The 16632-nt window shown below is 33.4% G+C and overlaps 1 protein-coding gene across 14 annotated transcripts in view; it reads right to left on the bottom strand.

Moving 5' to 3' along the window:
• Robo2 (roundabout guidance receptor 2) overlaps positions 1–16632 on the bottom strand; it is a 1655220-nt gene that overhangs the window by 140405 nt on the left and 1498183 nt on the right. For all 14 annotated transcript variants that reach the window (XM_087208379.1, XM_087208384.1, XM_004842193.4 and 11 more), the window contains one exon: positions 10005–10143. In XM_087208379.1, coding sequence (XP_087064505.1) covers positions 10005–10143 — 139 coding nt within the window. The remainder of the gene's footprint in view (positions 1–10004; positions 10144–16632) is intronic.

Genomic DNA, 16632 nt, shown 5'->3' with positions numbered 1-16632 from the left:
ATGTGCTTCAGTAATTCCCCATGTCAACTGTTCGGCATAAACACTTCACTTGGAATTGTAAGCTTTCATGATAGAGCCTCACCCAACCTTTTTGGTTTTATGTAGCATTCCTCTATGCCCCCAGCAAACAACTATGATTTGTTGGCCTCTACTTTCCAAAGCTTTTTCACCTTGCTTCCTTCTCTTGAAACAGTTCTTACAGCTCCACTTACGGAAATCTATTCTCTGTTTCAGACTGATCTCTAGAGTTTATGGGAATAAAATTATCTTTTATTTTTATTTTTATGAAACTCTAAAGTAATTCGTGTATCATTTCTTTTACAGTTTGCCTCATTCCATAATATTATAACTATTTTGCATGCTTTAGTATAATCCTTGAGATCAGATTCATCTTTTTATTTGCTGAAACACTGACACATTGAAATGTTTGGTGAATGAGTCTGGTTATTTTTTATTTTTTATTTTTTTGGGGGGTACCAGGGATCAAACTTGGGTCGTTGCACATTCGCAGCAGGCGGAGAAACTACTGAGCTAAATCCCCAGCCCCTGGTTATTTTTAAAATGATTCTTGAAATATAGTATTTTATAAGCCTACATTAGACGTTTATTATTTCTTAAATAACTGCCATCTTACTATAAATTAAGCTCATAACAAAGATAAAAGTATTTTCTTTCTTTTTATGTAATCACTTAAAGAGGCCTGATTTATGGGATTTTTTTTCTGTTATTTGTTGTGCATATATTTAGAAAAAATTGTTAGAAAAGGAAGTTAATGGTTATAATGTTTATGGTTGTGTTATGGATTGGACCTTAAATGTCATCTCAAAGCTCATGTGCTGAAGACCTGGTCCTCTGCTTGTGGTGTTGTTTGGGAGTGGTGGAAACTTTAGAAGGTAGAGCTTATTTGAAGAGGTGGCTCACTGGAAATGCATTTGAAAGGTATATTTTCTGCCTTGACCTTTCCTCTCTCTGCTCCCTGGCCATCATGAAGTGATTTGATCCACCAAGTGCAGAAATAGTCTTGCCATAATCCATCCTAGGCCCACAATAATAGGGCCAAACAACAATGGACTGAAATCTCTGAAATCCTGAGCCAAAAATAAATGTATCTTCCTTTAAGGAGGTTATTTCAATTATTTTCTCACAGTGACAGAAAGCTAACCAACACATATTGTCATCAAACATATTTTTAACAAGTACCATTTGCTGTATGAATTTTAAGGAAACAGTATACCCCAATAGCTATTTCTTACAAAGGCCCCAATTGCCTACTCATTTGAGATGAGCTAAATACCTTTAGTACTGATAATGAAAATGAATCATAAGCACAGAATTTCTACACTGAGCTCTTTTCATGGTGCTGACCCATGGATCTATAAAATGAATCACATCAGAAGCAACTTACTAATATTTAGTTATTTGGCAGAGTTCACTGTACCCTTGTACCACCTCCCCACCTCTTAGTATGTCTTTTTGAAATAAAGCTCAAATGAGTTAGTAATATGCAATATCTAAACCAGATTTCCCCAGTAACTGACTTTACTATGGTAGAGTACAACATATTCTTAAAATACTTTGCAAGTATTTCTCCTCTGAATTTCACAATTATATCTCTTTCAGACACTAACATATATTATACATTCATCATGTCATTGTAATACTTGTTGTCAAATTATTCTTTGATATATGTTTATATATATAAATTTTAGATCTCAATAATTCAACCCTACCTACCAATTCATGACTGTCTATGTAATTGTTTTAATCAAATGTTATCAAGAAAACGTGAGCAAATACTTAGTAAATTCAATAGTCCAAGCAATATGCGAGACAAAGATGAAAAGATAAGCAAAAATTTCAATGTACTAAAAGAGTTCATGTTCTAGATTTATATAATCATATTATTTGGTTTTTTCAACAAGTATTTGTTTGGCTTCTGATGACACTTTTTTTCCTGATATAATGTTGGGAAAAAATAAGAATATGTAAGGCTAAAACATTTTGTAAAAAAAATATAAATTTTGTTTAAATGTGCAAGTAATGATAAATGAAAAGCAATAGACACAATTATATTTTTGGTTGATACAATGGATTTATGTGTTATTGATGATATATCATTGTCATGAAACAATTATAAAATATTTAACATATTTCATTACCCAAACTTTTTTTGATTATACAACATTTCTAGGCAAGCATATTAGATTGTCTTTTCCTAATCTTCAGTCTGAAGCAAAAAATGGAAAAATATCACTGCCTTATACCTTAACCAGTGGTCAGGGTGTTGACAATGAGCCTGACAGCCCAGGTCCTTCTTAGGTGGATTGACCCTGGCATATTTATATACTTTGTGTTCAGCTGTTACATTTGTACAAGTAATGATTGCTTTTACATCACAAATTTGTTATAATGATAATAAAAGTATTAATGTAAAATGGTTACTCTGATATAAGGCCTATCAAAATACATTTATTAATATTATTCTCATGAGAAAGAAAAATGTAATGAAAATAATGCTTTTGAATAAATACTAATGTTTTCTAATAAAAGCTAATTGAACATTCATGTTGAACATTAATTATAAACTTTTATTTATTTATTCATGTATCTTTCTTTCTTTTTTTTTCTTTTTTTGGTACCAGAGATTGAACTCAGGACCTTGTGCTTGCGAGACAGGTGCTGGAACAACTGAGCTAAATCCCCGGCCTGCAATTATAAAATTTTAAAATGTCTAAACACATTCAGAAATTTGGCAAAATACACGAAAATATACAAATTAGTGGTTTTCTTAGAAATAGGTACATGGATAATGTAATTTTAGTGTTCTTTAGGTTTACGTATTGGAATTTTCAGGGTTTTTTTTCTTTTTCTTGTTTGGGAAAAAGTATCACTATGCTTCTTTAATTGTTTTGACTTGTTCCTAAGGACTTATATCATTTCTAAATGTATAGATACAACAGAAACGATCCACCTTAGATATTTGCAGTTAGGAACTCTAAAATTCAAACAGGGTGTGTGTATTGTTTAAAATAACATTATGAATTATGCCAGAGCTCAAATAAGTACAATAATCTCCTAAAAATTAGTTTACCTTTTGGCACAACATAATTAACTATCAAAAATGTTAACAAAATCAGTCAGATACATATCTTGAGAAAAACCTTGAGTTATTAAACATCATTTAAATTGAATATAACCACAAATTGCTTTATGAATGTGAGGATTTCTTAATATATTTAACCCAATATCTTTCCTTTTTAGACTTTGTGTACAGCTCCGGTAAATACTTAGAAACAAGGGAGAGGGTCACTAATGGTAAATATCCATTCCTCTATGTCGTGTGGTGTCTTCATCCTGATAGAACTCAGTCTCTTCCTACAGTTGGGCTAAGGTAAAATGTAACCCTAGTCCACACTTCAGCCTAACTAAATGCTCTAACATGCCACGCTTTGATGGAAAACCACACCTACTGGCTCTCGTGTCAGGCAGTATCCACATGCCAATGACAGGTGGCCCTCAGACAGATCCTCTGCTTGCCAAATTGGCACCCGCTCTTGGCTCTGCCCACACATAACAGAAGAGCTGCCAGTTAATGGACTGCAAAGCATCTTGGACTTCAAGGCACTTCATATTCCAAGTAGGTTCCAGATTGTCAGTTGACCACTGGCCAACACCCAAATGGGATGCCATTTCAAGCATTGTTCCTAATCTGAGAGGCTCAACAGATGGGCCAGTGTGGTCACAGCACTGGGCACCATGGACCTCCCACTCTAGGCAGCAATTAGTTTTGTGTTGACAGCAACTATTATCACCTATTTGATGAAAACACAGAAAAAGTACCATTTTGGCAATCGAAAGTTTCCAATTAATCCTGTTTGTAAACAAAAGCTGTATTTTCAGTTTCCAAGAAGATAATTTAAACTGTTCGAAGTTTAAAATTTCAAAATACTAAGACTTTACAGGTGTAGCTTATGGAATTGCTCTAAAAAATTACCCTTAACTATAACATCGTATAGTATTTCTATGTAATAACTCCTATATAGTGTCTGTAATAAATTATCTAATTTTTTTTACCTAAAATACATAATTTACTAGTAGCTCAAATACATAGATAGTGAACAATTATGGAGCTTACCAGTTTAAAATATAGATTTTACATTAGGCAGATTGTAAATCGAGTCCTGTCCACAACACTTAATAATGTGTGGCTTTTGAAACTTAATTTCTTAAAGCTTCTGTTTCTTTATTTCTCAAATGAGAATAATATTATTCTGTAACAATATTCTTTAAAAGTTGGTGTACATATATATGGCAGAGTACATGCATGACACATTGTAAGTCTACTAAAATGTTTACTTTGTTCACAACACAAACCTTTGTTAAAGTGGTGGTATTCTGATTACTAGAAAAAAATGGTACAGTGTAATGGAATAAATGTAAAGATCTTAATTTAGATCTGATTGCCAAGGGGCTAGGCCACAATACTTGGAGGATGTACAATTTCCCAGAGGTGGAAAAGTGGGTAGCAACTTTCAGGCCTGGCAAACAGGCTAGTAAAATTTATAAATTAATTTATGTAATCTAAGAGAAAAATGTATCTGATGAATAAATAAAATGTCATGTTTCTATGCAAAACCATTTTCTAATGAAAGGAGAAGGTGTAATAATCATATAAAACTTGAATACTTTCTGTCATCGTTAAACAGTCTTTCCTTGTAACTATGTACACAAATAGTAAATGCAACCAATCAGTTGGATTTATAAAACTGAGGTGATTTGTATGTGTATCCACTTCACAATGTTTATCATGCCTTGAAATAGTTGTATCATTTTAAGAATCCTTTGATTTAGAAGATAGAACATAATTATTTACCCTGTATAAATGAATCAAAGTACAGGGTAATCATTAGTCCCCACATTGAGGCCAAAAAACACAAAGACTTTAAATAGCTTCTTCGAGGTCATAGTTCTAGTTAGTAGTAGAGAAATCTATTGAATGCTCTTTTCAGAACCTGGGAGTATAACTAAACAGATACATGATCAAAGAGTGGTAGAACAAGGCCCAAAGTCCAACATCCCAGGTAACGGCTTAAATATTCTTTGTGCTATTGTTATCTGAATGAAAAGATATCTCAGTAATTGCCCTTGCAGCTTCTAGTATTTTTTCAGATAGAAATGACAAAGATACCAGTTTAGCACAAAAGACACAGAATTTTTACTTACACTCTTCTTTCTGTATCAGACTTTTGAGGAAAAATTCCTTTCTTAAAATGTCACAATGGGCTATATGCATTGCTTTTCTCCTGTTCTCAGTTTCCACCTTCTTTTTAAAAATCATTTTAACTGACTAATCTTCATCAGCCAATCTAATCACAGTGGTTATTTAGTAAGAGCCCAAATTACCACCTGGCCTTGAGGTATGCACTATCCCTGGAGAAGGCTGATCTCCTCAGAGGGCTCAGGATCCATGGATGCCAGGAGCACAGGCTCTAAACAATGGAGCGTCCAGACAATTAACGTAAGAACATTTCCCAGGACTAAGTATAAGGAGCCACTTTGGGTAAAAGTGGCACAAAAGAGTGAATTATAAGTGGTTCTATTCAGTTTCTTTTCTTAAAGAATCATGTATTTCTGTGAATCTCATATTTCATGAAACTAAGAACTCTGAAAGACTCTTAAAATAGACTTGCACTTTAGAAAGGGAATTTGTCAGTGAGTTCAGGAAAATTGATAGAATTCTGCACTATATATCTTGTAACACTTAGTCTCCAGTTCTTTTTCTGTTTTATGAAATATTCATGAATTATATCACTATTGCAAGCCATCAACTCCGTTTGGAATTTACAGGCATACATAAGAATGTAAATGGCATACTTTATTTCCTTTTTGCTCTGACAAGCTATTATGAACCTTTCTTTCTATACTGTAGATCCTTATAGAGGAAGTTAGGGTCATTTTAGAGTTAGTTTAGAAAATAAATAAAAATGGAATAAAAAAGATCATGAAACTAACAAACAATGATAAGGTAAAAATTATATGATTGGTGAAGGATGTTAAATATACAGATTATAGTTATTTAAAGACTACAAATAAGGAAATGAAATGAAAACTATGCGGAGATGCCCAGATAAGAAATCACAATTAGACAAATCACACCACTTTTTACCTAAATTCTGAGAGGGATATTTAAATTCTCCTTGCTACTATGTGATTGAACAGAATATTTTAGCATTGGTATACTTCACTTTTATTTTTATTTCTTTAGTTATAAGTTTATTATGTTCAATTTCTCTATGTTTATGATATTTTTTCATGGCACATTGACACATATTTTTGATATAAGAAAATATGTAATATTTTTATACCATGATGAAGCATGGCATACAATGGAACACTCATTTAGTATAAATACTAGCAAATTCTTTCCTGTAAAAGACCTGTGGGAAGATATGTTGAAGGCATTTGGTTATCAAGAAAAGTAATAAGTAAAAGGTTTTAGGGTTGCCTAGAAGGAAAAATGTGTTTGAGGAAGAAACTAGTTCTAGTTGTATTTATTTTCTTTAAAACTGAATATGTGAATACATTCTCAAATTGTCCAGACTCATTAACATATAATAAAAAACAAAGAATCAAAAGCAATACCTTTAATTTGCTAAATGACTAACTTTTACAAACCAGAAATGAACACTTTAAAAACAGTAGGTAATAGGGCTGGGGATTTAGCTCAGTGGTTCTGGCGCCTGCCTCGCAAGCACAAGGTCCTGAGTTTAATCCCCGGTACCAAAAAAAACCCCAGTAGGTAATAAATAAATGTAGGTAAACCTGAACGCTCATTTTTTATGATTTAAAGTGTGCTTTTAGAAATTATGCTTTTAAAAAAGCATAATCATTTTGAACTATGAAATGCAATACCCTTTTGTTCCCCTATTCAGTGCTGACTTATTTTAATACAATATATATGAGTTCTTGTGGTAAACCAGGTATTGATACTTAGCATTCATAAAAAAGCCCTGATTTTTTCTTCCTGAAAAAGTCACTATGAAATAGTAATAGCTTCAAAAATTTTGACAAGAAATTAATATTTTTATTAACGTTTTCATAGTAGCTTATCTAACATGAAGAGTCCTTCCAATTTTTTTCCTTTGTCATGGGAAAAATGTCCACATAAATACTTTGTTCTGGGTTGGGCATAAGGAGTACCGTTAGATTTGCTGTACTCCTTAGCCTAGTTAGAAATGTTTTCACTACAACTTACCAAGAATTTATTGTAATTTCATTAAAGTAGCTACTGAAAAAGGTCAGGAATTTAAGGCTAAATAAAAGAAACAGGCACACGGGTACTACTTAAAAATATTTTCACTGTACGGGGAAAAATACTTCTTCAATTCATCTCCAGTTACTGAGAAGTTGGCACAGATACCTTCTTCTGTGTTGAAGGTTTGAATAGCTATCACAGCATTTTATAAATTTAAACGGGAATTCAAAATCTTTTCTTGTCTCCAAAAGAAAAATAGTCACATATTACTTACACAGTAATTATAGGCTACGCAGCTGCCCTAGAAAGCTTTACTATCCATAAATGTGTTAAGCATGAACCACTACAGAAACCTTATTTGAATTCCATTATATGTTAAGCCAAAGAAATGTCATCCTCCACACCAATTGCTTATACAAGAACAATGGCTACTTCCCTTGTCAAAAACCTAAATAATGTAATAGAATCAATGTTGTTGATTTTGTCTTCAGTTGGCTAAAAGTCATTACTGTTATTTCTCACAAAGTAAAGAGGTCTCTTTCCTCCTTCATTATGCATAAATGAAGCTTATACTAATACACACAAATTTTAGAATTAACAGGCATCTTTGGAATATCATTTAAAGGTTGGGAATAGAAAAAGTACGTCTTCTAACATGATAAAAATAATGACCTCAGTTGTTATACTGCACTGATCCTTGATGTAAGCCATTCTAATGTAATAATTTAAAGCTTACCCAGCCCTTCTGTTTCCCTAATGCTTTAAAACATTTAGCTGGTCACACCGTACTGCAATAGTATAATGCCAGTAATAGAAAACCAGAGCCCAAAGCGATGAAAACATGTTAAAAGAAGTTAGCAGAGGTGAGAGTTTTCAAAATCTCAAGCTTGTTTTTAGATGTCTTGATAACAATCATTCTGAAAATGTAGTTTGTATTTTATTGTTTCACTTGTCAGTATTTGAACTTTGATTGTAATGAATTTGACAAGATTTGGAGAAGTGCATAGCAGCTGAAATTGTCAAGTTTAAGACAATGTCTGTAGTAAATTTGGAAAAGCCAACCTATGCATAATTTTTTAACTTACCATCATTGAAAATACAGACATTTTAAAATGCAACCCACTCTTACAACTTTCTATTTATAAATCTGTCCTCAACTTGATGTTTTTTAACATTTAAAAATTGGCAAGATCATTAGTACTTTTGTTTAGATATCATGTACCCCTGATTAAAATGGAAAGAGAAGTATGCTTCAGTTTGGTGGCCTTATTTCTAAAAGATTTAAAACCAGGCCAACAATGAAAGAGCACTGGAAAAATTCAAGTTTGCCACACATACTGCAGAATACCTGGCCAGTATTTTCTGCAAGATCGTCAAGGTCATGAAAAAAAATACTAAGAACTTGTCACAGATCAGAAGCTACAAGAGAAACATGACAAATGAATGCAATAGCTTATGCTATGGAACTAAATAAATTGCTTGGAATGTATCCTACGGCATAAAGAGAATATTAATGAAAAGTTGGTGAAATCCAAATAATGTTTACACTTTATATAATTATTATATATCAACATTTTTTATTAGTTGTGACAAATATTTTACAGTCAGGTTAGATGTTAGAAATAAGAAAAACTAGGTTCAGAGTGTATAGGAACTCTCTGTTACGTAGCTTACTAACTACTAACTCTTACTAACTCTTACTAACTTACTCTGTTATGTTCCTATAAATCTAAAATTAAAAGTTATTTTAAAATGGACAGTAATTAGCTGGGCATAGTGGAGCACACCTGTAATAACAGCATTAGGGCAGCTGAGGCAGGAGGATTGCCTTTAGTTCCAGGCCAGCCGGAGCTACATTGTGAGTTTAAAGCCAGCCTGAACTACATAGCAAGACTCTGTCTTAAAAAACTAAGGGGGAGGGGGAGTAAATTATTCTCAGTAATCATTAAAATATGTCTTTGATTCTGTAGATAAATGAGAGATTGGGTTTTAGGGTTTGGGGAAGGAGGAGAGGAAACAGATGAAGAGACTCTGTCCAGGAAGCAAGGGCAGGGGGACAGTGACAGGAGGATCCTGAGGACAGATTCCTATGGGGACAGTGATGCGATTTATTTGCTCTCTTCTCTTGCTGTTTTCTCTCCTATCTCGGGGCCATGCACTCAGCTACTTTGAGCAGACTCTTATGAGAGAAGCTTTGGGCATTGAAGGAAGGCAGATGGCATACAGGGTGGAGAAAAAAACATGGAAACAGGGCAGGTGCTGAGGAAGCAAGTGGGGTTGGTGGGCAACAACTTAATCAGAAAGAGGCACTTCTACAAGGGATATGAGCAGAGTAACACCTCAGCAATTGTTGTTACTGAGGGATACCAGACGCAGCAAAAGATGGACATTAATGAGGATGTTCATTGAAAAACTGATGTTGAAAGTCTGAATGACTGTAAAATGGAAACAGCATCTGTGTGGCTTGTATAAAACTTACATGTATCAATTTGCATGTGGTGGCACACATTAGGCATCCCAGCACTAGGGAAGACTGAGGGAGGAGGATCTCAAGACGCAGGCTGAGCATCTTAGCGACTTAGTAAGATTCTATCTCAAAATAAAACAAAAAATAGCCCAAGGTGGAAGTCCTGTACCATGAAAAATAATACAAAATACAGAAGTGTCTGATATGTAGATTTTTGCATCTTTTTCTTTTCTAATTATTCACTGGTCATTGGACCACCTTCAATCCACGTGAGGGTCTTACCTTCCTCTTGGCAAATCTGCATCATCCTTTTTCCACCTCACAGTTGGTTGAGGATCTCCCTGGACCTGACACCGAAATTCTACAGCTTCTTCCTCCAGCACCACCTGGTTAATTGGCCTCCTGAGAAATGTTGGTCGTTCTGGGAAAAAACAAAGAAAACAGTAAAATGAACTGAATGTTCATGCGCTAGTTCAAGGTGGAAAAAGTAAAGGAAGTGTTATTTAATTTTGGTACATAGGTTCATAACTCTATTTCAACTATATCTGACAAGGCCTTGTGTATACAATACAATTGAACAAGATTAAATATTTTTAAACACAGGAGTGACTATGGTTTGTATACAAAACCATAAACCTTATGGAAAAATAGTAAATTTATTTCAGTGAATTCCTGAGCCAAATCTTGTAGATAGCACCATAAAAAATTCAAAACACTGAATTTAATAGAAATAAGGATAGTTTAAAAATGATTAATGTATTACCATCTCTCCAAGTGGTAAAACCAAAAGTCAAAACACATTTAAACATTAAAAAGAAAGTAAAAATTAACATTCCATTAAGAATAGAAAAAATGTGCTCTTCATGTGTTACCTAAAATTTCCTAGTAAAGTTATTACTTAACAAGGATCCAACAGTATTTCCACTTCATGTATATAAAGTTGTCTACCTGGTTTTTGATTTAGTACAAACATTTTCATTATCGTTGCAAAATTTTTAGCATTCTGAATAATTTTAAAGTTCTCCTATGTGTTTGAGATGCTCACTTTTTTTTACTTTATTAACTACTTTTTTATTCAGCATTCTTTTAGAACTTCACTTTATTTTTTTGCTAATCTTACCCATCATTGTTAAACTGTATTCTAGCACCTCTCTACACAAAACAAGATGAAAATTAATTCCTAATCATAAAACTCTTAGTGTCTAAAAGAAATGTAAAACAAAAGTACTTTTATGTATCCCTCAAAAATTTTGTTCTTTGTCCAGTTTCTTTCCTTTTTGATAATGGTATGATATTGGAAAATTTATCATTTAAAATTTATTAGCACATGTCCTGAAATCATAGGCAAATCTAATATTGCTAGTTATTCAACTAGAAAGAGAACTAAGTCAAGGTAAAGAAAGACGAGATCCATAGGGAGTTGACACAATTTATCTGGCCATCTGGCCATATTTAGCCATTTAAGACTAATTTCAAATGTTTTAGTTTAGTTATAATTACAGTGGCACAAAAGTTGAAACATTCTCAGCAAGAAACCTTTGAAGAAAATGAAATACTTAAAGTAATATATGTTAAAAGTATAGGCTAGGTTTATATGGTTGTACTAAAAAAATCAAGGTCCATATTTAAGAAATAAATGTGTAAGTTGCTAGGGAAATATTCTTATGAAAAAGTCAAGGATCACTGGCATTTAGAAAGAAGACAAATGCATCGCTCCAATGAGAATTAGTAGAGTTCAAAACTCAGGCTTGCTTATATCCAGTATCTGCATTCAGAGACTCCAAAACTCCAAGCCATTCACAAAGCAAGCAAATGCGACTTTATAAGGCAAAAAAACAAAACAAAAAACTTTAAGTTTACAAACAATCCATAAAAATTAGAGAAAAGGTTTCTAAGGACTTTAGGTAATCAGAATTAATTAGCAGCAAAATATCTCACCTAAACTACAGAACAAATGTACATAAGTGATGAGGTGATTTATAACTATCCTTTTAAACTCTGGAGACTATATTTCCAAAACAACTATTGTAAAAATAACATATTTGATACTGAGTTACTGTTTCTGGCAGTAAGTAAACAATGACATTATTATATCCTTATGGGTGTTACAAATGTTAATATACCAGATGTGATCTGAAATATGATAAATGCTTAAAGTTGTAAAAATAATTACCATAAAATTGTTGGCAGTAACTCTTCTCTCAAACCAATCCCCATCATTTCGAATACATCCAGCCCATCCTTGTCACATTCGGAAACAGTTCTGGACATCCTCTCTCCTGTCTTTTGTTGTGCTGTCATGACTGCCTCAATATACTGAATAGATTCAAAACTTTGACTTTCATGGTCATTTTCACTTTAAGGAAAAGCTAGAAGCCACAGTGTCAGATGTGTTGAAGAAGGATGGTAAGGGAGGACAGGCTGTGATGTTCGTACAAGCTTGCCTTTCCACTGATGGCACTCACTGCATCTGTGATCATACCTCAGAAAACACTCACTCACAGAGTGCCTTCAGAAAACGCCAAGAACTAGGGGATAAATGTGTTTGAAACAAAGGCAAATATTTTTAGGGGGATTTATGGCAATGTATCTTTTACTATAATTTTTAAGTAAGTTTAAACATTCACTGTAAGTGTTGATCACTCCTTATAGTACAAATCAGTCATTAGCATATTCAGTTGGATTGGATTTTCTGTGCTATCAGTTGTGGCTATTCATCCCATCTATCTAAAAACCTGTCTTAATGCACTGTTTAAAAGACTAAGGCCACTGGGCAGAATGGTCCACACCTATGATCCCAGCTACTTAGGAGGCTGAGACAGGAGGATCTGAAATTCAAGGCCTCTTAGGCAATTTAGCAAGACCTTGTTTTAAAATAAAAAAATAAAAAAGGCTGATGTGATGGTAGAGTGGCTCAAAGACTAAATCATTACTGATACCACATTGAGATTGAAAAAGATTTATCAAGATGTTAACAGTAATATTGTACAATAACCTTGGATGTAGATGACCAAGCTAGAGAAGTCTTTCCTCGTCCACACAGGCATTTCAGCACATTTAGTATAAGCCTGTTCTATGCCAGGCTCTGAGCTTGGTGGGTGATAAACTACTAGCTGCTCAGTGTCACTGGGGAATGACGGGAGGTGAAGCCTGCCTGACAGTGAAAGAGAAGCAAGACCAGAGAGGGCTTGTGGGCCATGTAAGGAATGGGACCTCTGCCCTCAGTCATAGAAAGCTATGGAAGATTCTTAAGCAAGAGATTAAATACTTAATACGCATATGAGAAAGATCATGTTGGCAGATCTGTGAAAGATGAAACAGAAGAGAAACATGAAGCAATATATTAGGTCAAAGGGTCCTTATAAGAACTTATTTCAGCTTACAAGACACTCCTGAGGGTATGGAAAAGGGACAGACTTAAGAGATTAAAATCTGGGTGATCAATCAGATGTGTAGGGAGTAAAAAAAAAAGTCTTAAAAGATTTCCAACTTTCCATTTAAAGGATCTGAGCATATTGACGGGTAAAAATTGTGGGGTGTGGTGCATATATGGAGAATGCTAGGTCTGAGAAAAATCAACTTCTGCTTACTTAACCCCATTGGTCATCACATTTGTCCTCTTTGAAGTCAAACTAGTTCTGAATTAATAAGACAAAGGTCGATACTTATATAACAGAAAGTGGAAAATAAAATAATATCTGAAGATATAGCTTTTTAATTAAAAAATCTAAAGAAGGAATAAGAGACAGTTCTTAAGGGTAATGATTTTTTGTCAGAAATTAAATGCCAGTATCATTTTAAAAAGTTAAGATACTGAAGTCATGTTCACTGAAGTCAGTAACAAGAGGAATATGTCAACATTGGTAATCAGTAAGAAAAAAAAATTGTGAATATTGAAAAAGAATCAAAATAAGCATTATTTATAAACACTGCAATACAAAACAATGCAGAGAAATACATTTGATAATTGATAACCACAACAAAAATAAGAAAAATGTAGGATTGTAGCAATGCTGACAAAATTGGAAAATGAGAGATTTTAGGATACAATCCTAAAATGTATGGCAAATCCATACATTGAAAATTTATTAACTCATCAGAATAGGAAAGCTATTTTTTATTATGGAATATTTTTATGGCCTTATGCTGAATATAAAATAAGCCATTAGACAACACATGAGGGTAGCTGCATTAAAATACACACACACACACACATACACTTTCAGGCAAAGTTTCTCTGTGTTTCTCTGAATATCTACCAGTAATAATATTGCAACATGCAATTAAAAAGCAAAATTGACATTAGACATGTTACAAAACTAACTTCTCTTAGAGCACACTAATAGGGATCTTTAAGGTGGTTTGGATTATCATGCATGTTGTGAGCCTCATTGTTTTATATGGTGACACGTGGAAGCACCAGATTTATAATTTTAAGAAGAAGCAAGACACAGGACCACCACTGCTATCCTGATGAATACAGCAAGAGTGTAGAAGTGCACAGTGTCCTTCTCTCTTCACTTCTGCCCTCAAGCAGAGTCCAGCTGCTTAGCAACTGGATAACCACAGGAGAGTGTGTGATAGAGACATTTTGGAAGCCTCATGTTGGCTCATGGTAGAAAATATATTCAATTGATAGGAAATATTAGATGCTAAGAACAACTGAGATGAAAATCACTTATATATCCATGATACATTAAATGGGTTTCAACTGGAGAAACTTAGGTTATATCTTTCAACAAAGTAATGTGCAATTTAATGATATACTGGAGTTTGTTCACAAATTTTAAAGCATTGTTCTGAGAATTTCCATAAGACCCTTTCTAATATCTCCAAGTTGTAATATTTATTATTCCAATTGTTTTACGTTAATACACTAAAGTCATTTTCTGCTTTGCAACTTTCCTAACTGCTTACAGAACGTAATAGACTAAAAATTGTAATTATCACTAATAGTTTTTAATTGACAAAAAATGTTTATAAGGATTGTTTACCACTTTCCTCAATCTCATTTTATTTCCAGAAAATCTCAGAACTGGAAACATGAATATTAAAGACTAAGGAAGTTATAAAATTGGGAAATATATATTTTAAGTATTTTGCCTTGGTAGTGGCTACTGTTATCATAATACAAATCAGAGCTAAGTCCTTTTCAGACATAATTATAAAAGCTACAAGAAAGTCTCTTGAGATTCCTTTTTTTGTGTCAAAAGTTACAGGGTGAGATAGAAAGTTGATAATAGAAGAATCTATTAAATTGATGTTAGCACACTCAGTATTCATTAATTTCCATAGATTGTGTCCATGAAGCTCTTCACAGTTAAAATAAATATGTATGAAAAATGTTGAACTATTGAAAAACAAGAAAATTTAATTTTAAGGTATGTCAAAATAAGGTCACTAATTTTTTCATGGTATCACCTATGTCTGACCACACATTGCAAAAAAGAGGGAGAAATCTGGAGGGCTGTCTGCTGACTGCTTATCAATTAGATTAAAGTCTCTCTGAATGAGCTGATCCCTAATTATATAACTGTGGAATGATCAGAGGCAATGACTTTGCCAATGCAATTAACATTTTTTTTTCTGTGAGATTAACTGGATTTGAATCACCTGCATAACTTGCTTACAAGCTTAATCTCTCTTGAGACAATAGTATTGTTCACCAGTGTGTTGCTGTGTAAAATATACCTCTCAAGTTGCCTTGTCAATTTAGTTACAAATTGACATTCCTTGAAAATTCAACTTTATATGTGGCTATAATAAATGCTAATGCAAAGTCTCATTGTAGTTATGTCAATAATATTCAGAAAGCAAAATCTTCAAATTTACACAAAAATACCTTAAGTCTGAAAGAAGATTGCATAATATCTAAGGTTCTTTTTATATACTATAATGAAGGAAATTAAGTATTCAGTTAACAAATTTTTCTATTCAACTCTATGCAATCACTGAAAAAGGTTATAAAATTGCCAGTGGCTGTGCCATGCAGCCATTTCTAGGATGACCTAAGTAATTTTAAAATAAACTTTGCTTGACATTGTAAAAGTAGTATTGTGGCAATAATTACATAGATAGAGTCCTTTAAGTCCCGTAATGACAAAACTCTGCAATAAAAGGACATTAGAGCTATCCACTGCTTTTAAACCTTGTTTGACTTCAGCTGCCCCAGTCACATCTGCACACTGCTGTGTCTATTAAAAGAGGAAATCAGATGGCTGGCCTTATAGATCTCCTTTTATTTAACAAGGCATGAATGAGGGTAAGGTGGGTCCAATAGCTATGGAATGTGTATTGAGTCCTTAAAACAAAACAAAACAAACAAGAGTAGGTAACTGGATTCATGCCATCTGAATATGATAAAACAAATCCTGACTGCATTAATTTCTCCTTGCAAAAAATGTTCTTACCTGGGTGTGATCACCCAAGGAAGCAAATACCCACATAAGTAAATGCTCTCTGAGGGAAATAAATACCTTTCACTATATTTTATTTTATTTTATTTATTTTTTTTTTTGGTACCGGGAATTGAACTCAGGTCCTTGGGTTTGTGCAGCAGGCAGCAAAACCACTGAGCTAAATCCCCAGCCCTCCTTTCACTATATTTTAGAGGCCAAATTTCATGTTACTGCTGAACATGGTATGAAAATACATTTGAGAGCAAAGGCCCTGTCTAGGAATTTTATTAAATATTTTATTTAAGAACTTAAACAAGGTTTAACAAATAGTAGAGATAGAAGAAATATATTCAAAAGAGAATTACATGTCTCCTGATAATCGTATTAATATTCTAACATCTTGATTCTCACAGAAAACCATAGAATATACTTAAAATATAGATACTTCTAAATGTTTGGCTTGAGTTATCCTTTCCCACAATGTTAGCGACGTATATCTCAGCTACTCTCCA

Source organism: Heterocephalus glaber, unplaced genomic scaffold (assembly GCF_053883595.1).
Source record: "Heterocephalus glaber isolate CG9 unplaced genomic scaffold, H.glaber_assembly_v1.0 deba00000122, whole genome shotgun sequence".
Taxonomy (NCBI): Eukaryota; Metazoa; Chordata; class Mammalia; order Rodentia; family Bathyergidae; genus Heterocephalus; species Heterocephalus glaber.
This window is presented reverse-complemented; position numbering and strand designations above follow the sequence as displayed.